This window comes from Nematostella vectensis, chromosome 13, assembly GCF_932526225.1.
Source record: "Nematostella vectensis chromosome 13, jaNemVect1.1, whole genome shotgun sequence".
Lineage (NCBI taxonomy): Eukaryota > Metazoa > Cnidaria > Anthozoa > Actiniaria > Edwardsiidae > Nematostella > Nematostella vectensis.
Window position 1 is genome coordinate 2,835,726 of NC_064046.1, and position 27,982 is coordinate 2,863,707.

General features: G+C 38.8%; 2 protein-coding genes and 1 pseudogene across 2 annotated transcripts; 1 reads left to right on the plus strand and 2 right to left on the minus strand.

Moving 5' to 3' along the window:
* Positions 1-81: 81 nt before the first annotated feature.
* On the minus strand, positions 82-696 carry LOC116618801 (annotated as a pseudogene).
* Positions 697-2,571: 1,875 nt separating this feature from the next.
* On the plus strand, positions 2,572-9,807 carry LOC5513361 (D(2)-like dopamine receptor). The gene is made up of 2 exons (XM_032382931.2): positions 2,572-3,077; positions 7,713-9,807. The coding sequence occupies exon 2, from the start codon at positions 7,714-7,716 to the stop codon at positions 8,689-8,691; it is 978 nt and encodes a 325-aa protein (XP_032238822.2). The 5' UTR covers positions 2,572-3,077; position 7,713; the 3' UTR covers positions 8,692-9,807.
* LOC5513362 (dynein regulatory complex subunit 4) lies at positions 9,562-27,967 on the minus strand. The gene is made up of 15 exons (XM_001633623.3): positions 27,810-27,967; positions 27,361-27,474; positions 26,086-26,353; positions 24,438-24,517; positions 24,285-24,341; positions 23,826-23,880; positions 21,286-21,374; positions 19,891-20,007; positions 13,111-13,242; positions 12,563-12,598; positions 11,873-11,959; positions 11,351-11,482; positions 10,380-10,457; positions 10,196-10,261; positions 9,562-9,977 (listed from the first exon to the last, which is right to left on the minus strand). The coding sequence occupies exons 1-15, from the start codon at positions 27,810-27,812 to the stop codon at positions 9,828-9,830; spliced, it is 1,464 nt and encodes a 487-aa protein (XP_001633673.2). The 5' UTR covers positions 27,813-27,967; the 3' UTR covers positions 9,562-9,827.
* Between the last annotated feature and the right edge of the window lie 15 nt (positions 27,968-27,982).

Sequence of the window (27,982 nt, forward strand, 5' to 3'; positions counted from 1 at the left end):
AGCTGCGTTCATCATAATATAGGCAAAGCACGACCAGCTTGTTTTAAAATTATTTATGATTATATATGAAAGAATTCAAGCAAGAATATTTAAAAAAATCGATGTTGATAGATAGATACTTACACGAACATAAAATATATAAAAATTAATAGAAGACCAATATGTAAAAAAAATAAGTGGTCACAGTATACGAAGCGAAACACCCTTTCGTTTACTTTTTCTAATTTGTCGGACAGGCGCTTGCTGCAGAAATGCCACGTACCGGAGCAATAGTTCAAATGGGGGGCGATAAAAGCTTGGTAAAGTTTGACACGTATGTCCAGTGGGAGCATCTTTTTCATTCGTCGTAGAACTGCAGTTTGTTGGCTGTCCTTCCGACAGATTTTTGCAACTTGGCCTTCCAATTTTAACTGATTATCAATCGTTATTCCAAGCAGCTGTAGTTTCTTTCCAGTGGGGATAGCATTGCCCTCGCGTTTAAATACGGGGTTGTCTGTTGTCTTGCCAATAACCATAGCTTCATATTTTTCATGATTTCTCCTCATGTCGTTTTCCTCATGCCATGCATCAATCTTGCTGAGGTCGGAATTTATAGCCTGTTCCAGACCCACTTGGTGTTCCACTTGGTGGATTGTGTTTCCCGCGTAGAAATATCTGGGTATCGTCCGCGTAGGTGGAGAACGTGGTATCGTTCATAAATATGTTAAAAAAATAAAGGGCCCAATATTGACCTCTGGGGGAACGTTCTGGGGGATTTCCTTGGAAATGGTTTGCCAAGAGGACAATATTGACCTCTGGGGGAACGTTCTGGGGGATTTCCTTGGAAATGGTTTGCCAAGAGGACATAGAGATATAATCAGAAAATGCATCTCTCACTTTATCAAAATGTATGAATTTTTTATATAAACCAAAACATATTTCGAGGCATGTTTCCTGCCGTGTGAATGGAGCAGAGATCAGGAAGTAGTATCTTGCGTTCGACTTTTGTTTTGCGAGTCCGTGGGGACCTGGGCGATCAACATACTTTCCTCTCGTATCCAGTCTGACGCTCTCCCTTTTTTTTCGGTTTTCGATGGGTCGACGCCAGCCTAGTCCCAGGTGTTCTTAACCAGGCTTCTAATTGGGTGTCCTGTGGTTGTAAACAAAAAAAAACTCTGACGTCACTTAAAAATATCTCCTCCAGGCCCTCTTGCCCTACAGTCAACCACAGGAATCCCAAAAAGAACGTCAGGGGACTAGACTGGGGAGACTGGCTTTCTTTGCGCACGGTATTCTGGGTCTCTTTTCCGCTACCCAGAATGCCGTGCGCAATAAAACCCGGGTCTGGAATAGAGCGTCAACTTCTCTTAGTGTTTGTCGCTTTTGATTTTTATCATCTCTTAATCTCATTTCGGTTTTCCCTTTCTTTAACAAAGAAAAGGATAACCGATATGAATAATTCATATTGCCTGCCGGCTTCTTTGAGGTCCAATATTCCTTTTAAATGCTTTATTGTGTTTTTTTTCTCTATGTTATATCATTGCCCTACGTTGGTCCCGTTCTCACTGGTGGTACTAAACTGTCTTTTTAGAATTTATTGATTCAAATTTTAATTTGAATCACTGGATAAAAAAAAATTGGGTAGATGGGAAGTAAGAAATGTTTAAAAACATTTCTTACTTCCCATCTACCCAATTTTTTTTTATCCAGTTGCTTTTATAACGACTCATTAGTGAATTGGTGTGAAGTGGTAGCTACTTTGACGAGACAACCATAGAAACTTGTGGAGGTGATAATGGACGTTTTTATAAGAAAAAAACTAAATATCCCTGGGACGTTGTTATCAATGCTTATCTCTCAGAAAACTGCTTTTTCTTTTTCTATTAAATGAATGTAAAACATTCATCGAGGTTAAAACTTTTTTTTATACTTCTCAAGGTAAAGAAAACCAAGGTGATTCAAGCGTTCGCTCCTTTAAATTCATAATTTTCACGAGATTTTATTAAACGACCCACACATCCAAGAGAAAGTTTAATAACATTTAAACTAATGTTAAGTTTTCATTTACGTAAAAGGCAAGCGAAAAATCACAGGTACTCCAATGATTATGTTCTGGTCTTTATCATCTTTCAAAATCGAAATGTGTAAGGTCAAAAAAGCATTTCTTTAATCTTTATCCTTCATTACAATCTTCCTATACATGCGCGTACACAGGGGGCGCGCAGAATACGCTCCCCCCCCATCCCCTTGGCAGCCAAAAGGTATGTCACTTTTATTTATGAATCTTCAAATATAATGCTTTTTCCATATGATACCTATGACTGTGTATCCCTCTCAGCCAATCCTGGGTACGCACATACCATATGACTTCAGAAAGCGCATATTCTAAGAGATCCAGAATAAATGGCTCACATCTACCTTAAGACAGAGTGGCCATTATTATTTTTAATTTCTTTAGTTTTTTTTATCATTAATGTTCTAAAAATAGATTTGGCGGGTAGAAGGTACTGTTAACGCTCTGGTAACGCTACTCAAACAATAAGGCAAGACTAGTTTCTAGTCGGAGAAATCAGGGAATGAATGGTTTCATGTTAAGCTCTCTATGCGAAGTCTTTGAACAACTTCAAACAACTCCTCGTTTGAAAGCAAGACGGTCGTTAGATATGCATTGTTAAATATTTCTTATTTGACGCGTCCTGAACAGTAATTAATCAGTTTTCGCCTCGCTTGAACGGTCTCAGTTCGGCATTTACATTCGCAGATGACGCTAAGAACTGTTAAGGAGAGTTGAGCTACTGTATAAGTACGTGAATCAGAGATACATCGACCTTAAACACACGGCTTGCTTCCAACTTCCGCTCACGTCAATTATTACTGTGCTGCCGGCTGATTGGCTTAGGGTCTGACCGTCAGCACTTCCATCTAGTCAGTACCCATCGTCGGTATATATTCGCAGAATATATCGCTTAGAGTCATTTTATATATTAGTCTGCGTAATCGTGTAGAGCTGTCGTACATGCCCTTATGAATTTGAAGATCAATATCACATAGCAGGATAAGAAAGAAAGAAAGAAAAGCCGACGACATAAAAAACACAGGTTGGTGATAAAATGACTCCTTTTTTTTCGCTTCATCTTTACTTGAACATTGGGAGATTTGTGGGGATCTCTCTTTCTTGTAGGATTACTACCATTGATTCTGTCTCTGTTTAAAAGGTCGAATAGTTTAAAATTTAAGAAATTTTAAATGTTTGTCTTGGTTAAATGTATTTTTTGCAAAGAGGTGCAAAGTTCTTAGGATTCATCATTTCGTTCTCAAATTTTTCAGTTGCGTTGTAAGAAAATATAAGTTGACGAACACAAGCGGATTTTATAGACAATCAAAACTTACTCTAGAGCAAATGGAGCGATGTCTGCAAAATACGCAAACTATTTTTTGGATGATTTTAAACTATGTAACATTAAACGTTCCGCGATCCGCGCCGTGTGAGTCAACTGACAACAACGCTATTGCTCTAAGTATGTTGTCCGTCCATGTCGTGGTAGCCTCTTTTGCTGTGCTATTTTTTATGCTTTTCCGGGGTGAATCAAACCCATCTGCTGTGTTTTTAAAAATATGCTTTTTAAAGGACTTGTTTTCAGGGTTTTCTTAGTTGTTTCTAAATGTGAGAGGAAATGCGTTCGCAAAATGTTATCTTTGGACAAGAAACTTGAGTATGAGTTTATAAATAAAAATACAATTGTGCTGTTTTCCTCTTACACTAAGTGTTTCTTGGGTGTTTGAAAAAGGAAGAATGAAAAGAAATGTTAAATGAATTGTAAATATTTTTTTTTTCTCAATGTGGATACTCTCCCCTCACACTGAGCTGGTAATCCACCACGTTACTTGCTACCTCGAGATTTTTTAAAATATTGTGATCTTGAATTAGATAATGAAATTCAATCAAGCTCTTTTGGAAAATCATTTTTCTTCCATTGTTCGCTAATGTTTCCAATCACAACAAAAATAGCACATGCTTAAAATCGCCCGAGGGAGTAAGTATCATTCAAAGAAGGTTTGCCAGCCTTTTTTGTTCGTTATCTTGTTGAAAACATTGCTTTTTAAAAGGGAGCTTGTATTTTATGTATAGAATTTCTTGGGGAATTGATAAAAATGTTCGTATTAGATCTAAGGCTTGACCTTAACGTACAAAACGAAAGGAATTACCTGTGAATCCTTCCACCACAAACCAAGGGGGGGTGGGTAGGGAGGGGGAAGGGTAGTTCCCAAACCCTTCATTAGACAGTCAATCAAAAAACTGTTGCGCAAAACAATGGTCATTGCAAAAGCTTTCTTGGTGTTATATAGTTACTTCTTTTACCTTGCTATTGTTAAAAGCTACTGCTGCTATCAACAATAACCCAGCTATTATCTTTTTTGCGGTACGAACTGACTGATAATAGAGGAAATTTGAAAGCAGGTGGATGTAAGTAAGTTAGAGAGAGACTATTCTCACGCGCTCTCTCTCTCTCTCTAGGAGACAAAAAACATTTTTAAAAACATCCTTTTAATCCCAGCGTGTCATCAATAAGTCATTATCAAGTATGTTCTTACAAGAGGAGTAGCTATTTTTTTACCACTAGACATATTATTATGGTCTTTCAGTCGGCGCTACCCGACTACTAGTGGTGGTCTCAGCGAACATGCAAGCTCGGCCATATTTCTTGCTTGCACGAGCACTTTGAGTTTTTGTCATCAGAGCGAGCAACAAGAACAACTAACTAAAAAAACAGTTATAATTCCTAATTTAAATAGAAGATCTTAGGTATTGAGTTGAGGCCGCGGTATGTTAAGCTGACAGTGAGTTGCTTGTTTTAAATAAAAACATATGACTTCAGTAGAAGTAAATTGACTCGCAAAGGAAAAACAGCATTCGAGCAGTTCACTTTTTTTTCTGAGAGGCTTCAACCGAATCCTTACCACAAACATCCCTAACTCTTTAGATAACATGATCAGCCGCGAACTTATAACCTTATTATGATTTCAGCTTTGTTTTTTAATTTTTATACACTCTTTTATTCTATCTTATTCTCGCAAACTTTGATCTATTCTTATTATAACTATAAAAGCCTTTGACTTTTTCAAAGCAAATAAAATCGTGTCTATATCAAGAATCCCGAAACTCCGACCAGTTTTTGTTCGACGTTCGAGCTATCTGGATTCAAATGCAAAAGGTTAATATTTCGGGATAAATCCACCATTTTTCAAACAGACTACAATTATTCAGTTTCTTTCGGGGGAAATATTCTTCCTTTCTGGAATTGTTAGTAATTCGAACGAAATCACGTAAGAAAAATTCGCATAGAAAATAACGTAGCCTTAGTAGGTAGTAGTTGCGGACCAAGGGGTTCCGGGAAATACAAGTTTTGAGTTCCTTTGAGTTCCTCAAATTTATCTCCAGCCATGATATGTTAAATTGGCCGTTGTCGACCGTCCTTTGAAAAATCCTGGATCCCCCCCCCCATCTGAGGTGGGACGCGTAAAATATATATCTGTATTACCCGATTTCGATTTGAACAAAAAATCGATGAATGAATTTTGACAATTAGATAACCAGGTTATCTAACAAAACTAATTAACATTTGCGTAAATTCAATTTTAAATTACGCCTAGTGATCTATGACCTTATCCTTTAAACCCGCTGTTTAAACAGTAAATACCAATTGAAAAAAAGGGGGGGGGGGGAGAAAGAAGACTATTTGTTTTGAAATGCCACAACCTTTGCAGGAGTCTTTTCTCGGTAATTTATTATTCTTATAAGATACTTTATTTGACACTCTTTGAAATGTGTCGTTATTCTTATCGCAATAATATGTAACAAACCTGACAGACACTTCATATCAGACCGCAAGACATGTTTACACCTGGTGAAGTGGGAACGTGAAAAGGAGTGCAAACAAAAGAAGAAATTGCTCAGTTTGTATTTTTTGCTTTACATGTTTTTATGATCAAACGGAAACAGATGGTTCAGAAACTCTATACAAAGAAGGAAATGGATATTAACAAAAAAACTGTATGACGCAATATCATTTTTCATTTAAGTTGGTGAGGTTGAAGCTGTTCCATTAAGGGTAAAGTTTCTTGTTAAAGTAAATCTAATATCTCTGAGTGTGTCGTTTCGCTTTGGCATCCTATACTCTGTCTAACCCGATTGCGGAACACACACCCACATGGATCTAAACTCTGGTTCAGACCACTTCGAGTTTTTCGGAAGTCACTCTGCAGTTTGTTGCCGATGAAGTTTATCCGTGACAAACCGGCTATGCCAGATATATATATACTGATGAGTGATAACAAGGACGAAACAGCTGCCCATGCTTGTCGAACCTCACGGAGTTGTCTGGCAGTGATAGCGGTCAGGAGATCTTAATCTAGTACGTGTTTTGGTAATCTTTAACGAGCGCGCTCAGTTCTTGGGGCTTGATGAAATAACGCGGGATTTTAAATGTAAGCCAAAACGCTTGATACATCTCCTTGCCAGGTAATAGTTGCGCAATTTGTTAAAATCTTCAATATTTGCTCGGAGCGAGCGCAGCGCAGCGCCGCGTCACGTGGTCTTCTCATTCTTGGCGAATTACCTTGGAGTTATTTTTACTAAGGTCAAGCTATGAATTGTCTAAATTACCTTCGTATGAGTTCTCGCGGATTTCAAAGTGTAATTTTCACTGGTGTGAGATCATTTTCACTGCCGTTATCCAGGCGGGTAAAAAAAGCAACCTAATGCCTATTACGGCGGGTAGTAAAATCAACCCAATGCCTATGGACTGGTGGCGTATTGGTTCAAATGATCGCAGTCCAAACCCCAATGACTGATGGCTGTATGGCTTTGTGTAAAGAAACAGAGCCTACAAAATTATACAATGCTATACAAATGCAATTCAATGCTATTCAAATGCCATTCAATGCTATACAAATGCTATTTAATACTATACAAATGCTACACATAATACTAATCTAAAAATCAGCTGGCCCAATGCCTAACATGGCGGGAATATAATATTAAGATGGGTAGAAATTTGTTACAAAATGCCAGTGAGTCTAATTACAAATTGCCAATTATTGACAGCATTCAAATCACAACTTTGAAAGCTGCTGTGACCTCAGACTGATGTATTTGTCTGCCTAGCCAGGATTTTTAACAAGGGGGGGGGGGGGGGTACCAAAATACCCTTTAAAGGCATGTATTTTAGATACTGTCTCATACATTTACTGTATTTTTGGCTGATAGAAGGGGACCCGGCCCCCCTGGGCCATCCCCCTGGCTACGGCCCTGTGCCCCCAATTCATTCAAGTTAAATGATCTTGCAAACAACGAAAAAAATCATTTTGTTGTCTTGAAAATTGAATTGGTAGTTTTATCAGCCAATTTTATCGCCTGGCTAAAACAATGAAGTCATGTGTATTCATAGAACAACAATACTCTTACAGAAGTAATGGCTATCGATTCAGTTCCAATGTTAGAAAAACTGGCTCTGAATTTCCAAATTTAAGATGGTTCATGGAACATAAACAGGAAAATAAACAAGAATGCTTCAGCTTTACAAATCTGAGTGTTTGTTTCTATTTACGATTATTTGCCTATTTGTGTAATACCCATGTAGCACTGCTGGAAAGACACATTCTCCGGGTGCAAATTGGTTAAAATCAGGTGTAAATCGAACATGTTTAAACCTAAAAAGGTCAATCTCTTTCAGGATGGGAAACAGTACGTTTTCTCCCGAAGACACCGAGGACCATCAAGTCCCGTTCCCCGCTCTCGTGGCTATCCTATCTCCGATGTCCCTAGGGACCATATGTGGCAACCTACTTGTGCTCATCTCCATATGGACCCAGCCTTCGCTACAGCTGCCCAACTTCATGGCCATAGGCAGTCTAGCGATGGCAGACCTACTTGTAGGCGTCTTTGCCATGCCCGCTTATGTCATCAAAAAATCCCCTCTCGTCCTCGGTGAATTCTGGGAAGGCTTCGTGTGTGACGTGTTCAGGTTCTCGTACTTTCTGTCGGGATACGCGTCCATCTTGAGTCTATGCATCATCAGCATAGATCGCATGCTCACCATACGGAACCCGCTGACTTACCACACTCTGGTCACGCAATACCGCGTGACTGTCACGCTAGTGGTTGCGTGGATCGATGCTATCGGGATATCCGTGTTACCGTTTCTCCCTACCGGGGTCCCCCAAGGTCTGCCTTGTCATTACAGCCCCGCTGGTTGGTGGAGCATAATGGTTATTGTGACGAATGTGGTGGTGCCTTTTGTGATTATAATGCTGTGTTATACCGATATGTACTGCACGGCTCGTGGCCATCTGCGGAGAATACAGACCCATAATACGCACAGTCGGCAATCCTCGCAAGACAAGCGACAACGATCGGGAACCAGAACTATATCAATTGTCATCGGACTTTTCGTCATCTCCTGGTTCCCATCTTGTGTGTACTATTTCCTGAAAGAAGTCTGCGACGCCTGTTACCCACCATCCTTTGCGCCCTTGGAAGGGATCTTTAACTCGTTAGCAAAACTGATGACTTTTGCGGGCTCGTTTTGGAATCCGCTGATATATTGCTGGCGCAGTTCGGAATTCAGGTCAGCGTTCTTGCGCATTTTGAGCAGGCGCAAGGTACGTTTGCGTCCCATTCAGTCCTTCTCTATGGTATCAAGACATCAGTAGTACGCTCAGTCAGTCTCAGGACGCATTTGACGTTAACTAAAAAATGCTGTTCCTTGCGCTTTTGGAGTTAGCTAACTCATTCTCCTGACAGAGCTCGATATGTTTTTCTCCATGACAATCTACGAAGGCAAAGGGAGGGAATATGCAATAGAGTATGACAGCGATATGTGACAGCGGCCCTCAGTTCAATGGTAGGGCAATTTTGTCAATTCGCCATAGCGAAACGAGTAGCGAGCTCAGCTTTCTCTTATTTGACGACTTTTGCGCGCAAAAAGCTTTGAAGTCGAGGCCTTTTGCCGGCTGCTCGCCCCAGCTCACTGATGAAAATGAACCTCGGCTATTGATACGTTTTTACCATAGTTCTTTGGGCGCGCGCAAGATTAGAGAGATGTTGTGCGTGCGTCACAATGGTTGTCATAGGGACAAAATAGGCAAACAGGGTTGCAAATGAAATTCTACTACAAAAAATATTTACCGAGAAACTAAACGGAGAAATAGGGTAAGTTATCCCTGTCATTCGCGATTAAACACTATGAAGATTTTCGCTGCCAAAATTGAAGAACTCAGAGGCGCATTTTATTTCCACTTTTCGTGCAACCTACAAAAGAGAGGTCTTGTGTGACGTCGTTTTGGTTTTATTTGACAATTTCACTTTCTAAAATATTATTATCCATATTGATGCTTCAGGAATATAATGCGTCGTATTGATTTAAAATTTCAGGGATTCAAGTAGATTCAGTTCGTTACTGAATTATTAGCATTAATTTTTGTATTTTTGTGGTGTAAAAGATTCGTTTCACAAGTTCCAGCTCCTAAAGTCTTTATGTAATGTCTGCTTTTCACTTTTTCTCCATAAAGCTTACCAATAGCTCACATTTATAAACAAATTTATTTACAAAATAAAAACAGAATACATAATCTGTAGTTTATCGCAAAAATTCAAATACAGAATACCCTACATAAAATAATGTTTAATGAGAACAAAAAAAAAACATTTAAAATAGAATCTTGTCAATTGTTTAACAGCACTGGAAAAAACAACATTTGTATATCGTTTTGTTAAAACCTATGTACAGTACAAGATTGGGCGAGAGAAATAAAATATTGAGCTATAAACTAAAGCGGACATGGATGTGTCAGGTCGGAGCAGCCACAAGTCCAGCCGGCCCTTTCCCTAGCTGCTGTCCTCCGACATTACTCTCGAGTGGCTTGAAACCCAATTCTTCCGTCGGGACACCGAACGATGTGAGCTTAGCTTCGTATGTGCGGATTAAATCGTTGTGCGCCTGTGAATAGAGGGTTGTGGTTAAAAACAATTTAAGGGAGACCTCAAAAGCACAGGTAATTAAAAGTAAGACAACGTAACAAATTTGTGAACAACTCGCTAGGCCAACTCGCGGAGCCAGCCCGTGAACACCCTATTCGGTTGTCAGGCGCGCGCCTTATCTGGGAACCATAGGTTATAATATTAATAATATTTTTGTATTACTTTTACATTGCTTACCTTACAAACGCGTGCCAATTCGTATTGTAAATCTTTGATTGCACTGTTCTTGGAATCAAGCACATCCTGTAAACAAACGATGCGGTTAAGTAGAGGTTCCTTTTTTTGTATGAAAATGTGGACATTGCTGTAGGTTTGTAAAGGAAAAGGAAAGACATTTAGATAAATAAGCGGATAAACGAACCTCGAGTTTTCTGGTGACCACCGTTAATGCCGTAGGGTCAAGGTTTGAAGCGGAAAGAACTTCGTTCAGCTGTGCTTCCTGAAAGAGGCGGGAAAAAACACAATAAAGACATGGTCCCAAACTATAGAAACAGTAAAAAATATACTTGGCTGATACTGGAGCGGTGGCCTACTCCCTCTATGTGGAGTAGAGGATGGAGGAGGATCAAAGAGGGGTGGAGTAGACAGATGGATGGAACAAAGGTAGGAGGAAGAGAAGGAGCGAAAGACTCAAAAAGAGGAGAAGATGCCGAAAGAGAAGGAGAATGTGGGATGAGGTGGAACTGTTATTGGAGGAGTAGAAGAAATAGGTCGAGCGATCGGCTTGAGGGGTAGAAAAGGAGCAAAGGTCGATAGATGTCGATATAGGGGGATGGGATGAGGTAGAGCGATCGGCGTAAGGAAGAGGAGAAACACGAGCAAAGGTCGATAGATGTCGATATAGGGGGAGGGAATGTGGTAGAGCGATCGGCGTAAGGAAGAGGAGGAACACGAGCAAAGGTCGATAGATGTCGATATAGGGGGAGGGAATGTGGTAGAGCGATCGGCGTAAGGAAGAGGAGGAACACGAGCAAAGGTCGAAAGAGGAGGATGGGGTGGAGGCGGAACTGTTATTGGAGGAGAAATAGGTGGAGAAACTGGAGCTTGGAGGAGGAACCCGGTGCAGATGTGGTCGAAGGAGGAAGAAATGAGGCTTGATAGGGAAAAAGCGGTGGATGTTTGAGAAAGAGGATCAGGCGGAGCGGTCAGCCTGAGAAGGGGGGAGAAGATGGTAACGTTTAGATACAGACGATGGAGGATAAAGAATGAGGCAGCATAAGGAAGTAAAAAAAAAAAATAAAAAGAGACACGTTATGATGAGACAGCGGATAAGATGAAAGGTGGGTGTAGAGAAGAAAGCAGGAACAAGGGTGGGGTCAGCAGATAACGTACCTTTTTCTCCAGGGTGTCGGCAAGTGCAGTCAATTTTTTCTCAAGAAGCAGGTTCTTGAAGTTACTCTTCTGTTGGACCTCGTGGATCGCCTTCACAAACTTGCCATAGAGCTCGTCCCGCTCGCTCTGAGTCTAACATTAAACACATACTTTCAGTCATGCAATCATGTTCTCCCACGCTGACACTAGAGGCCATTACAAGAATGCAGTGGACCCTTAATAAAAAGGCTGTCCAGTAAATGGAGAACCGTTGTATGAGGGTCCCACTTATATCTAGTTATCTTTTAATCCTGCAGAACCCATTTAACACATTCTAATTTTTTTTACTGTTCTGTCTAATCTTAGTGGGTAATGTAGCCTACTTCTAAAGAGGTTTCTTTGGGAATCTAGTTAGGGGTGTGTAATAGGTGGCTGCAATCAGGCTGGCATTCATGTCTTCGTGCAACCAGCCTGACTTTGTCCATACAGAGCAGAAAGTTTGGAAGTAGAGAGACCAATGATGGCAGACCTAACGTTTTGTACCTGAGCAAAGCGCTGTTGTAGAACCTCGTGTTCCCAGTGCAAACTGTGTAGTTCGTCCTCTTGGACCTTTAGCCGTGCCTTAGCGCTCTGAAGACAACACCATAGGGAAATAAGGGATCGAATACAAACACAGGGTACTTCAAGAGTAGACACAAGGAAATAAAAGAGAGATCGATACAAACACAGGGTACTTCAAGGGTAGACACAAGGAAATAAAAGAGAGATCGAATACAAACACAGGGTACTTCAAGAGTAGACACAAGGAAACAATAGAGAGATCGAATACAAACACATGGTACTTCAAGAGTAGACACAAGGAAATAATAGAGAGATCGAATACAAACACAGGGTACTTCAAGGGTAGACACAAGGAAATGATAGAGGATCGAATACAAACACAGGGTACTTCAAGGGTAGAAACAAGGAAATTATAGAGAGATCGAATACAAACACAGGGTACTTCAAGGGTAGACACAAGGAAATGATAGAGGATCGAATACAAACACAGGGTACTTCAAGGGTAGAAAGAAGGAAATAATGGAGAGATCGAATAAAAACTAAGAGTACTTCAAGGGTTGACAAGCCAAGGGAATTAATATACAGGGATCAAACATGAACACAGGGTAGACAAGCCAAGTGATATGATAGAGGGATTCAAAGATACCCTTTCTCTGTTGTTGTAGTTCTTACCGCTAATGATGCCTTGTCTTTCTCGTAGTTGGCAAGCTAAACAAAGAAATAATTTTGTCAATTTTTTGGCAATATTTAGAAGAGTTAAGAGATGTTTGCAAAATCTTGTGGGTGCAATTTATATAAGTTTATTTTGATAATTGAGCAAAATCGTATTGAGAGCCAAGGGACCGAAACAGTCTTCCAAGAACGATCTGTTTTCTCTATATCTATTCTTACTGCGACAATCAAAACAAGTCTAGTCTAACTTGGTAAACGTTAACGTTAATCTTTTCTCATTGTATTCGTACTGCGAAATTTAGAATAAGGCAAGGCAAACGAGTACGAAGTGAATGTGAGACAAGAACGAACTATGATATCATTGTATTCGTACTGCGAAATTTAGAATAAGGCAAGGCTAACGTGAACGAAGTAAATGTGAATGGGCCGGACACAAGAACGACCCATGTCTCGTTGTATTCGTACTTCGAAATTCAGAAAAAGGCAACGTTAAAGTGGAAATCGTGAACGGTAGATAGCACCATGTAGGAGGGGGGGGGGATATGCACCTGTTTCCTAAGCTCCTCGACTTCTTCGCGCGCCTTCTGCAGGGGTTCTGTCAGTCGCTTGTTCTCCGCCATTATCTCGTTCATCTGCTTCTCCATTCGCTCCTCCTTCTTCTTCATCTCCTCAACTTGTTCCTGTATCACAAGAACACGTGAAAATCAACACAAGAACACGTGAAAATCAACACAAGACGACGTGAAAATCAACACAAGAACACGTGAAAATCAACACAAGAACGCGTGAAAATCAACACAAGAACACGTGAAAATCAACACAAGAACACGTGAAAATCAACACAAGAACACGTGAAAATCAACACAAGACGACGTGAAAATCAACACAAGAACACGTGAAAATCAACACAAGACGACGTGAAAATCAACACAAGAACACGTGAAAATCAACACAAGACGACGTGAAAATCAACACAAGAACACGTGAAAATCAACACAATAACACGTGAAAATCAACACAAGAACACGTGAAAATCAGCACAAGACGACGTGAAAATCAACACAAGAACACGTGAAAATCAACACAAGAACGCGTGAAAATCAACACAAGAACACGTGAAAATCAACACAAGACGACGTGAAAATCAACACAAGAACACGTGAAAATCAACACAAGAACACGTGAAAATCAACACAAGAACACGTGAAAATCAACACAAGAACACGTGAAAATCAACACAAGAACACGTGAAAATCAACACAAGAACACGTGAAAATCAACACAAGAACGCGTGAAAATCAACACAAGAACACGTGAAAATCAACACAAGACGACGTGAAAATCAACACAAGAACACGTGAAAATCAACACAATAACACGTGAAAATCAACACAAGACGACGTGAAAATCAACACAATAACACGTGAAAATCAACACAAGACGACGTGAAAATCAACACAAGAACACGTGAAAATCAACACAATAACACGTGAAAATCAACACAAGACGACGTGAAAATCAACACAAGAACACGTGAAAATCAACACAAGAACACGTGAAAATCAACACAAGAACACGTGAAAATCAACACAAGAACACGTGAAAATCAACACAAGAACACGTGAAAATCAACACAAGAACACGTGAAAATCAACACAAGAACACGTGAAAATCAACACAAGAACACGTGAAAATCAACACAAGAACACGTGAAAATCAACACAAGAACACGTGAAAATCAACACAAGACGACGTGAAAATCAACACAAGAACACGTGAAAATCAACACAAGAACACGTGAAAATCAACACAAGAACACGTGAAAATCAACACAAGAACACGTGAAAATCAACACAAGAACACGTGAAAATCAACACAAGAACACATGAAAATCAACACAAGAACATGTGAAAATCAACACAAGAACACGTGAAAATCAACACAAGACGACGTGAAAATCAACACAAGAACACGTGAAAATCAACACAATAACACGTGAAAATCAACACAAGAACACGTGAAAATCAACACGAGACGACGTGAAAATCAACACAAGAACACGTGAAAATCAACACAATAACACGTGAAAATCAACACAAGAACACGTGAAAATCAACACAAGACGACGTGAAAATCAACACAAGAACACGTGAAAATCAACACAAGAACACGTGAAAATCAACACAAGAACACATGAAAATCAACACAAGAACATGTGAAAATCAACACAAGAACACGTGAAAATCAACACAAGAACACGTGAAAATCAACACAAGAACATGTAAAAATAAACACAAGAACACGTGAAAATCAACACAAGACGACGTGAAAATCAACACAAGAACACGTGAAAATCAACACAATAACACGTGAAAATCAACACAAGAACACGTGAAAATCAACACGAGACGACGTGAAAATCAACACAAGAACACGTGAAAATCAACACAAGAACACGTGAAAATCAACACAAGAACACGTGAAAATCAACACAAGACGACGTGAAAATCAACACAAGAACACGTGAAAATCAACACAAGACGACGTGAAAATCAACACAAGAACACGTGAAAATCAACACAATAACACGTGAAAATCAACACAAGACGACGTGAAAATCAACACAAGAACACGTGAAAATCAACACAAGAACACGTGAAAATCAACACAAGAACACGTGAAAATCAACACAAGAACACGTGAAAATCAACACAAGAACACGTGAAAATCAACACAAGAACACGTGAAAATCAACACAAGACGACGTGAAAATCAACACAAGAACACGTGAAAATCAACACAATAACACGTGAAAATCAACACAAGACGACGTGAAAATCAACACAAGACGACGTGAAAATCAACACAAGAACACGTGAAAATCAACACAAGAACACGTGAAAATCAACACAAGAACACGTGAAAATCAACACAAGACGACGTGAAAATCAACACAAGAACACGTGAAAATCAACACAAGACGACGTGAAAATCAACACAAGAACACGTGAAAATCAACACAATAACACGTGAAAATCAACACAAGACGACGTGAAAATCAACACAAGAACACGTGAAAATCAACACAAGACGACGTGAAAATCAACACAAGACGACGTGAAAATCAACACAATAACACGTGAAAATCAACACAAGACGACGTGAAAATCAACACAAGAACACGTGAAAATCAACACAAGAACACGTGAAAATCAACACAAGAACACGTGAAAATCAACACAAGAACACGTGAAAATCAACACAAGAACACGTGAAAATCAACACAAGAACACGTGAAAATCAACACAAGAACACGTGAAAATCAACACAAGAACACGTGAAAATCAACACAAGAACACATGAAAATCAACACAAGAACATGTGAAAATCAACACAAGAACACGTGAAAATCAACACAAGACGACGTGAAAATCAACACAAGAACACGTGAAAATCAACACAAGAACACGTGAAAATCAACACAAGACGACGTGAAAATCAACACAAGAACACGTGAAAATCAACACAATAACACGTGAAAATCAACACAAGACGACGTGAAAATCAACACAAGAACACGTGAAAATCAACACAAGAACACGTGAAAATCAACACAATAACACGTGAAAATCAACACAAGAACACGTGAAAATCAACACAAGAACACGTGAAAATCAACACAAGAACACGTGAAAATCAACACAAGAACACGTGAAAATCAACACAAGAACACGTGAAAATCAACACAAGAACACGTGAAAATCAACACAAGAACACGTGAAAATCAACACAAGAACACGTGAAAATCAACACAAGAACATGTGAAAATCAACACAAGAACACGTGAAAATCAACACAAGACGACGTGAAAATCAACACAAGAACACGTGAAAATCAACACAATAACACGTGAAAATCAACACAAGAACACGTGAAAATCAACACGAGACGACGTGAAAATCAACACAAGAACACGTGAAAATCAACACAAGAACACGTGAAAATCAACACAAGAACACGTGAAAATCAACACAAGACGACGTGAAAATCAACACAAGAACACGTGAAAATCAACACAAGACGACGTGAAAATCAACACAAGAACACGTGAAAATCAACACAATAACACGTGAAAATCAACACAAGACGACGTGAAAATCAACACAAGAACACGTGAAAATCAACACAAGAACACGTGAAAATCAACACAAGAACACGTGAAAATCAACACAAGAACACGTGAAAATCAACACAAGAACACGTGAAAATCAACACAAGAACACGTGAAAATCAACACAAGACGACGTGAAAATCAACACAAGAACACGTGAAAATCAACACAAGAACACGTGAAAATCAACACAAGAACACGTGAAAATCAACACAAGACGACGTGAAAATCAACACAAGAACACGTGAAAATCAACACAAGAACACGTGAAAATCAACACAAGAACACGTGAAAATCAACACAAGACGACGTGAAAATCAACACAAGAACACGTGAAAATCAACACAAGAACACGTGAAAATCAACACAAGAACACGTGAAAATCAACACAAGACGACGTGAAAATCAACACAAGAACACGTGAAAATCAACACAAGACGACGTGAAAATCAACACAAGAACACGTGAAAATCAACACAATAACACGTGAAAATCAACACAAGACGACGTGAAAATCAACACAAGAACACGTGAAAATCAACACAAGAACACGTGAAAATCAACACAAGAACACGTGAAAATCAACACAAGAACACGTGAAAATCAACACAAGAACACGTGAAAATCAACACAAGAACACGTGAAAATCAACACAATAACACGTGAAAATCAACACAAGAACACGTGAAAATCAACACAAGAACACGTGAAAATCAACACAAGAACACGTGAAAATCAACACAAGACGACGTGAAAATCAACACAAGAACACGTGAAAATCAACACAAGACGACGTGAAAATCAACACAAGAACACGTGAAAATCAACACAATAACACGTGAAAATCAACACAAGACGACGTGAAAATCAACACAAGAACACGTGAAAATCAACACAAGACGACGTGAAAATCAACACAAGACGACGTGAAAATCAACACAATAACACGTGAAAATCAACACAAGACGACGTGAAAATCAACACAAGAACACGTGAAAATCAACACAAGAACACGTGAAAATCAACACAAGAACACGTGAAAATCAACACAAGAACACGTGAAAATCAACACAAGAACACGTGAAAATCAACACAAGAACACGTGAAAATCAACACAAGAACACGTGAAAATCAACACAAGAACACATGAAAATCAACACAAGAACATGTGAAAATCAACACAAGAACACGTGAAAATCAACACAAGACGACGTGAAAATCAACACAAGAACACGTGAAAATCAACACAAGAACACGTGAAAATCAACACAAGACGACGTGAAAATCAACACAAGAACACGTGAAAATCAACACAATAACACGTGAAAATCAACACAAGACGACGTGAAAATCAACACAAGAACACGTGAAAATCAACACAAGAACACGTGAAAATCAACACAAGAACACGTGAAAATCAACACAATAACACGTGAAAATCAACACAAGAACACGTGAAAATCAACACAAGAACACGTGAAAATCAACACAAGAACACGTGAAAATCAACACAAGAACACGTGAAAATCAACACAAGAACACGTGAAAATCAACACAAGAACACGTGAAAATCAACACAAGAACACGTGAAAATCAACACAAGAACACGTGAAAATCAACACAAGAACATGTGAAAATCAACACAAGAACACGTGAAAATCAACACAAGACGACGTGAAAATCAACACAAGAACACGTGAAAATCAACACAATAACACGTGAAAATCAACACAAGAACACGTGAAAATCAACACGAGACGACGTGAAAATCAACACAAGAACACGTGAAAATCAACACAAGAACACGTGAAAATCAACACAAGAACACGTGAAAATCAACACAAGACGACGTGAAAATCAACACAAGAACACGTGAAAATCAACACAAGACGACGTGAAAATCAACACAAGAACACGTGAAAATCAACACAATAACACGTGAAAATCAACACAAGACGACGTGAAAATCAACACAAGAACACGTGAAAATCAACACAAGAACACGTGAAAATCAACACAAGAACACGTGAAAATCAACACAAGAACACGTGAAAATCAACACAAGAACACGTGAAAATCAACACAAGAACACGTGAAAATCAACACAAGACGACGTGAAAATCAACACAAGAACACGTGAAAATCAACACAATAACACGTGAAAATCAACACAAGACGACGTGAAAATCAACACAAGACGACGTGAAAATCAACACAAGAACACGTGAAAATCAACACAAGAACACGTGAAAATCAACACAAGAACACGTGAAAATCAACACAAGACGACGTGAAAATCAACACAAGAACACGTGAAAATCAACACAAGAACACGTGAAAATCAACACAAGACGACGTGAAAATCAACACAAGAACACGTGAAAATCAACACAAGAACACGTGAAAATCAACACAAGAACACGTGAAAATCAACACAAGAACACGTGAAAATCAACACAATAACACGTGAAAATCAACACAAGACGACGTGAAAATCAACACAAGAACACGTGAAAATCAACACAAGAACACGTGAAAATCAACACAAGAACACGTGAAAATCAACACAAGAACACGTGAAAATCAACACAAGAACGCGTGAAAATCAACACAAGAACACGTGAAAATCAACACAAGAACACGTGAAAATCAACACAAGACGACGTGAAAATCAACACAAGAACACGTGAAAATCAACACAAGAACACGTGTAAATCAACACAAGAACACGTGAAAATCAACACAAGAACACGTGAAAATCAACACAAGAACACGTGAAAATCAACACAAGAACACATGATTATCAACATAAGAACACATGAAATTCAACGCACGAACACATGTAAATTAACACAACACGACTTGAAAATGAACACGTGGTAATCAGCGCATAAATCGGCACAAGAACACGCACAAATTAACACATGAGCACGTGGAAATAAGCAGACAAGAACACACAAAGGCACATGCACACTTGAAAATAAGCGTGAACACGCACAAACCAGCCCATAAACACGTTTCACAAATGATTGAAACTGCTTTCCCAAGAGAAAGGAACAAGGAAAAGAACACCATTGAGCAAACTTCAACCAAGCGTTTATTTCTACGGTCTGTGACGTCCTGATGAAGACGCCATCTCTCGACAAGCCAAACCCACCTTTAGAGAATTGATAAGGGCCAGGTTGTTAAGAGTGATGTCGTTGTAATAGTTCTTAATGTCGCTGAACGCTTTTTCGTGGTTTTTCATCAGAGTGTTTATCTGGCCATTCTTGCGCTATGAGTGAAAACGAAAACAGTTATTAGACATGCATTAGACTGATGGGTGATCCATGTGATGTGTACCCTGAGTACCAGAGCCACCAGACTTCTCTCGTCCAGTGACGCTCAGCCAAATGGCTGAGTGGCTATGTGATGGTCAGCAATTCAGAGAAGAAGAAACCATAAATGTCGCAAGCGAGTAGTCGCTCCTTGCTCCCTAAAGCGACTAAGAAATCACGTGACTGTTTGGGTGCCAAACTCGCGCGCCTCAGGTTAGGCGGTAAAATGACGACAACAAAAGTAACTTATTCAGCTCTGACGAACCAGCCAGAAAGTTTAAGAAACTTGCTTATTTTCATTAAAATCTCATATTTTTTTTCTTCGCTGTCAGGCGTGACGGCCGAAGCAGTTTCTGTGTTTTGGCGTTAATTTCCAACCAAAATTGTCACGTTATTTCTCAGTGCAAGTTGCATATTTCTCCAGTGAAAGATCAAAATAAAACAACTGCGGGATTCCACAACTTGTCTATTATCCAGATTAATCATTTTTTTAAAACTATATAATCTACTATTAACAATTAACAATTCTTAATCTTTGGGATTTCATTTATCTGATATCTATGGCCTATCTATGGACGCGATCTTCCTCTACCGGGTCGGTCGCGTCGCACTTGCCGGCCCGTCGGAGGGTGGGTGGGGCGTTACGCTGCTTAAACATCTTTACTGGCTGTAACTGGCGAACTCTCATCGTCTCTAATCTGGCGACCAACCGCTCGAGCTCCACCGTTGCTCGACGCCGTGCTTGGAAACGCTCGGGTCCACTGTCGGCTCGTCGCCGCGCCTCAAAATGCTCGGTTCCATGGTCACTGAAAATCTCCTCGACTTGTCTTCGCACTGACAAATGCTCGGGTCCACCCTCGGCTCGTCGCCGCGCCTCGAAATGCTCGGTTCCCTGGTCATTAAAAATCTCCTCGACTTGTCTTCGTACTGACAAATGCTCGGGTCCACCCTCGGCTCGCTGTCGGTTGACATTCTCGTCGCCTTGTCGTCGTTCTGATAAACTCTTGGTTCCGTTTTCGACTCGTCTTCGTGCCAGCAGACGTACAGGTTCTTTTTCCAGTCGGTTCGGTGCCACTAAACGCGCAAGTTCCTCATCGCGTTGTGTTCGCGCTACCAAAGGTCTGGGTCGATGTTCAAGTTTGTGTTCACGGTTGTCTTGGTCGCGCTTCCATGCTTGCTTAAATCAATACTGTACAGTATATCGGTAGTAAACATTTTTTTGGGACCTTACATACCTCTTCAATCTCATGAATTTCTGTTTTTCTTCTAAGCTCCAGTTCCTCTCTCAAAGCTTTCATCTTCTTGTCATATTTTGCTTCAATTTCTGCAGAGGTCAGACCAAAATCAGATTATTGTTTTTTGTTTATCCATCAGTACTCCCCCCTCCCCCCACACATAAAATATAAACCTGTGGCAAACATCTACCCTGGCTTAGGTCTTACAGAGACAGGGAAAAAGAAATGGCAAGTTTTCCCAAAGTAAGCTTAACTTCGGTAAGCTTGAATTTTTGCATAGAGGTTCCTTATGTTATGCAAACTAACATATCAAAAAGTGCAATTTTCAAATGTTCAAAGCATGAATTCTCCTCGTTTTTTGGGAGAAGTCGGGCTCTGATCAGAAATTAAGCCAACTTTGCTCGCTAATATCTAAATTTCATATCTTCTAAATCTCTTTAAAATTTGGAATTAAGCTTTTGGTCAGAAAAACTCCTTGTAAGCGGAATCTTGAGCTTAATTATAGAGAATTTGAAAATTTCATGCCATTTTTTTGCTCTGTCTCTTACAGATTTTCCTGCAAATTACCAGGTGCAGGAAGGATATGGGAAAGCCACTACAATATTTCCAATTGAAATTGGAATATAATATGTATAGATGAAGAGAAAAAAATCGTCACTAGACAGTGAGGCTGTAGCCTCAAAACGTCTGTTAATATATATCCTTTCTAGCACTACTCAAATCTATAATCACACTTCTCCTATAATAACTAAATCCTGTAACAAGTAAGGGTTAGATAATGGTCACGAGTGTTCTATGGGATTTAGGGTAGGAATTAACAAAGAGATTTTTGTTAATGAGTGTCCAAAATTTCATAGAACATGCGAAAATTAACACTGCCACGAGACATTTCGAAATGCTTTCATACTATATGTCAGTGGCAAAACAGCATCATTAAATGTAAAACAATTAAAATAATATCTAACTGTTGAAGGCTATTGTATGGTTGTCAACTAATTTTCAACATCATTAGGCAATACTGACAGGTCAATTGTGTGCGAAATAAAACTAGATTTCTCGCTCTGTTGGAATTCTAGTCATCACTGCAAGACTTGAAGCAGAAGCGTGTGGTTTTAAAAACCATTTGGCAAAAAAAGGAAGCAAAGAGAAAGTGGGAACGAATCCCCCATAAAAAACATGAAGAAGTATGGTATGCAGACAAAAGAAGAAAAAGACAAAATAAGAAAATGATAAGAAAACGATAAACCGATGTCTTCGGGTGTTATCTCTTTGCTTCCATCCCTGAGCTATGTTGATAGAAATATTTGTGAATAACTTTAATATTAGTAAACACAATTAAAATTGCATTTTTGCCTTCTTTTTTTTTCTCTAGGATGTGAAGCTGTTGAGGATTTTGAATAACAGGAACATTTCTCAGTGAAGTTTGTAGTTAGTAGTCATCTACTTACAGTAATAATTATTGCCTAAGTTGCAACTTAGGGAATACAAATCACTAACCACTAATTACTAACTACATTCTCTACTATTCCCCTATTGCTCAATGCCCTTGCCGCTTGACACCTTAATTACTATGAGATTTATGGGGTTCAAATGGAGGGTGCTGATTGGTCGAGTGGCAGTGATCACTTTCTAAGGACTATTAGCTACTTTATACAACACCTTATTGCTTATATTTAACAATGATTATAACCTGTGTTATTACCCGTGCGAGATGGATTCCTAGGTTTTTAGAAATTCCTAGGAATTTCCTAAGATTTCCTAAGTTTGATCTAAAGGTGTTTATTTTAGAATCTCCTCAAATGATGTTTGCCAATTTTGAATGAAAACAGATAAAAAGGTGTGTCAGACAAGAACTCTTTATACATATCCTTTCTCACTTAAATTAGGCTCATTATCATGTTATCATTGGTTAGAGAACCAATCACAGAGCACCCACAGTGTCATACTTCAAAATACAGATTAAAGACACATACAGAAACTAAACTGAAAAGCTTGGGAAGAGTTTTTCAACAACTTGAAACTACTAATAGGTGAGCTCCCTGCGGTCAAATAAAGACTATTGTTTTATTGAGTATTGTTATATCTAGTTTCCATTAAAGAATGATTTAATCTGAAATGTTTGGATAGAATTCACCCTTTCGGCGCATGTGTTTTACAGGGTCAAAGTCCAACAAATTGTAAACAACCCGCGAAAGTTCGGACAAGTGAAGAAGCGTATGCTTCGTACGAACAAAATGGGGACAACAAAGCATTGTCTCATGGCACCTGTAGAAATTATTCTAGTTTCCTGCAGTTGTGAAGGACAAATGGAAATTGGGACCCTGTACTAGTCTTCCATTTCTCCAGGAGAGAAAAGAAAACAGAAAGGTAGAAAGAAGCAGTGCAAACACGGTGCAAACATGAACGAAGTATACACTTCTTCAGTTGTCCGAACTTGCACGGATTGTTTACGATTTGTTGGACTTTGACCCCGTAAAACGCACATGACTTTTTAGTGCCGAAAGGGTGAATTGATAGGCAAAGAATGTAGCAAGCTATACCTTTCACTTGTCTTTCAAAATCTTGCCTCAGTCTGGTTACATGTTCGTCATGGTTCTACAAAGATGAGTTACAGTATGAAGTAAAGCAAGCAGGTAAGGGGCTTGTTTGAGGGAGGTCCTTGTTCAAGCAATTACAGTACATCAATTTAAGATAATATAATACACCAAAAACTGGTATTCGACTCTGCCAAATTTTTGTCTGGCAGAGTCGTAATACCAGTTTTTGGTGTATTATATATTTTATTCTTTTTGTTCATGAAAACGACAATGGGCTTTTTGTATTTAATATTTAAGATAAAATATATATGGTCAGGGCTGATGAATAAGATGAACCTTTTCAGTCTTCCTTTTAATGCCTCATGATATAACACTTGAAATGGGGTGATCTGAATCCAAGTAGTTTGTGAGGCAAAGAAATACAGTAACTGCAATGAATAGCATATTCTATTCAGTACTTACTCGCTTTAGATTCTTTACCACATCTTCATGCGACAACTCTTGTTCTTTCAGCTCAACCTGAATAGAACACTTGGATTTGGTAAAATATTCTTGCTATTATTATAAGAATAGAATTGAAAGCATCAAGCAGTGGGTGAAAACCAAGTGCATTACCTTTAGCGACCTCTTGTCTTTTCTAAGGTCTTGCTCAGATGTTCTATGCTCATCTTGAGCTAGACTAAGAGCAACAGAACCTGAAAGTAGAAAAAAAAGAGATAAATAAATAGATGGCCATACATATAGGTGTGTGCATCTGTTCCCTATAGGAGTATGGCTATAATGTACAAACAGGGTATGCTACAGAAGGATGTATCTAATAATAGAGATGGTGAGCATGTCTTTAGTTGCAAGAGACCCATTTTTCTTCCTGCAAGACACAAGCCATATCATCCTGCAGCTAAGTTTAAAGGCAGGCGACATTGGCAGTTAAAAATACATCATGCTGATGTTCTATGAAACCCGATTTTTAGGATCCCCATAAAATGATAGTGTTTACAGTGAACTAACTTAACAAAGGGTTAAAGTTCTTAAAACCTTTCACTTATATCAATCTAGCCAAAACAAAGCATAGATTAACTTTCAAATTCTGAAAAGGGAATTGAATTTGATTAAAATTTGAATATTGTGCAGATCTTTGAAAATTTTCCTGGCCGAGCGAAAGGAGATTGAATCGAGTGAATAATTCCAAGTTTTGGAGGGGAAATCTGAAACAAATTCTTTAAAATTAAGAGACGGCAATACCACAAAAACATTGGCGAATTGTTTTCTATTGCAATGCTACCCACAATGAAGCGAAGAATAATTTAAAGTCAAGAATTGTATGCAAAAAAGAAAATGTCGTTTTGTTGTAGGTTTCAAAAACAGTGCGAGCTCGTGAGAATGTCGCCATTCTTGATTGCGAATGCAGCACGCCAGCACAATGCAAAAACAATTCAAAGACTAAAAAATATCTACTACATTTTTCAGATTTGTTTCCTGAAGTTAAATAATCATTTGACAACCAGGTTGAGACATAGATGATGGTAAAAGTTGTAACCACACAACGTTCTTCAGCAATAACTAAGAAGACATGAAGATGGGAACTGGTCAGCGTGCACATGTTTTCTCATGTAATTTGGTTGACATCTCGATCTAGGTCACAAATGACTGGACCCGGGCCTTTCAGTTCACAGCCTTTTTTCCGAAGGTTGACCAAAATACCTCAGTATTACAGATTTTAGATATTCGCGTGAATGCGTGTTTTATAGGGTCCATACGAACGATGAAAATATATAGAATTGACAAAGTCTATCAACTCTAAAAGGTTATGTGGACTTTAAAGTAATAATCCTATGTTGGACTAAAGGGTGCATTCACAGAAGTCTTACGCAAGTAGACGAAGAGGGGAGTTGCTACCATAGAGAAATAAATAAATCAACACTGGGTTGAAGTGTTACATATGACAGATGCCTCTCTGAAAGCAAAGTCCTATGTTCGATTAGAAGATGCATTCACAATAGTTTTGAACAAGCAGAGGGGATGCTCTCACGTGAGCGCTTCTGTATATAACAACATGAGTCTGGTACACCTTTACATAAGGAGATTTAAATAACAATTACAACATATAGCCATAACAAGAAAGACATAGCACAATAGGGGTAGAAAATATGTTCCCCTGCACCATTTTATGTTCTGTCAAGCATTATTTTCAGGTATGGATATGATATATTGCTGATAATGTGGAGTAAGGATACAAAAAAAGCACAATGTCCTCTATACTCACTCTCAGCCTTGAGCTCAGCAATATTATTTTGATGTTCATAAAGTAGATGTTTCACTTTCTGTTTGTAAACTTTTATCTCCACTTGGTGGCTCTCTTCTGCTTCTTCCATTTCTCTGTCTTTATTTCTCAGCTCGGCTTTCTTTTCCTCAAATTGTCTTTTTGTAATCTCCCAAAAGGTGTTGACCTTATCTCTCTCTAGTTGGAAGTAATTCCTCTCTTCTCTCTCTCTGTCAAGTTCTTCTCTTAGTCTGACAATGTGTTCTTCAAGCTGAGAAGATAATGATGTTAGATTAGAAAACAAATTATTCCGGTAGGACTAGAGGGCTAAAAGGGGAAGGACCCAGGCTCAGCAATTTTAAAGTTATTTTTCAGAATTGCTTTGGACTACATGGTATGCTAAAAATTCAAGAAAATCATTATTTTTGTTATGCATCATTAAAAAAACATGGTAACAGAAGCATGATCTTTTCATCATCATCAGCATGTGAATAAAAATGCAACAGTCAGCCTAGGATCACCTCATACCAAAATTTGTTTTTCTTTGGCTCCTGTTGCACTTTGTAAATGCTAGCTTTTATATTTTTATTAGAGATTAGGTAGCACAATCATTAACTGTCACCACGACAAACAATGATAGCTGATAAGGGCTTTACTGATATCGCAAATGCTTCTCTTATGTTACATGAGCATGATGCGTTTTCATTGTGAATTGTCTGAAAAAGGCCCTGACCTAAAACCTCTATCATACAAAGATGAGAGTCAATGAGAGTTCCACATCTCATGGCCATTTGACAGAGCACTCTCATACAGTAGGTGTAGCGATGGGTACATTAAAATTTCGAAAGCCTTACAAAAATTCCGCAAAGTCTCAGAATCTCAGCATTTTTTACGCGTCTCAAAGTCTCGTTTTTTTTTAACATAGGGTATTGAAGTCTCATTTTTTATCTACAGTACCTCAGTCTTGGAGTCTCTAATTTTCAAATGCGACCTCAAAGTCTCTGATTTTGTTAAATGCTATTTGTTTTAAGTTGTTACCATGCTACGGGTTTCCCCTTGTGGCAACATTGTAATGCAAACTCTACTTATTTACCCATCGCTAACCCCTTCTCAGCTCTTATTCACTTTGAACATTTTCGAATTCAGCATGAGTTGGTGAGAGTTAATGCTGTTTGGTCACGTGAATGAGAGTTGATTAGAGTATGTTGGTCAACAGTTATTACAAAAAGGTGAAAAATTGAAGATAATCAGGGAAGAAAAGCACAAATATTATTTTACCTGTTCCTTGGTCATTTCCTCTGTGCTTATGCCATCAACAATGGTAGGAGTCTTAGACTTTGCTGACTTCTTTTTTCCCTTCCCCTTCTTTTTACCACTTTTCTTTTTAGGAGGCTGGGATTTGGAAAGGAAAGTTAAAATAACTACAATTTCAAAAGTTACAACTGAATAGCCATCAAAATAGTTGCCTTTTTTTAGATTTTGGGTTTCCTACTAGCATCGCCAACAATTTTTCATTCAACTGTAAGAAATTTAGTTAAACATATGATAATATGAAACCTATAAATACATAGAATACGAAGGTTTACCACAATATTAGGTAGATTTCATAGTAGAAAACCTTTTTCAAAACGCTTGTAAAGAAGAGTGCATCACCAGCTTATCGGCAAAATAGCATAAAATTTGTTGAGAAACACTGAAAATTTATGCAAACACGGTACTAAACTCACCATTTTGTCGCTTTTCTATGTCTCCCCTAACGTAGTAACAAACAATTGGCGATCTCTTATAAAAGTTTCAGACCCAAATTCGATCTCGGCTTCGCAGTAAATATGGCCGACCTAACGACTAGTTGCTAAGGCAACAAAGGAAAGCAGAAACCTGCGAACGCCCGGATGCAACG

Excerpts from the sequence above, each read along its gene's own strand:
- LOC5513361 (XM_032382931.2), top strand. The coding sequence starts at position 7,714 with ATGGGAAACAGTACGTTTTCTCCCGAAGACACCGAGGACCATCAAGTC.
- LOC5513362 (XM_001633623.3), bottom strand. Across the intron at positions 24,518-26,085 it reads TGCTGAGCTCAAGGCTGAGA|GTTCTGTTGCTCTTAGTCTA; the intron begins GTGAGTATAGAG and ends TTCTACTTTCAG. Across the intron at positions 9,978-10,195 it reads AATTGGCACGCGTTTGTAAG|GCGCACAACGATTTAATCCG; the intron begins GTAAGCAATGTA and ends CTCTATTCACAG.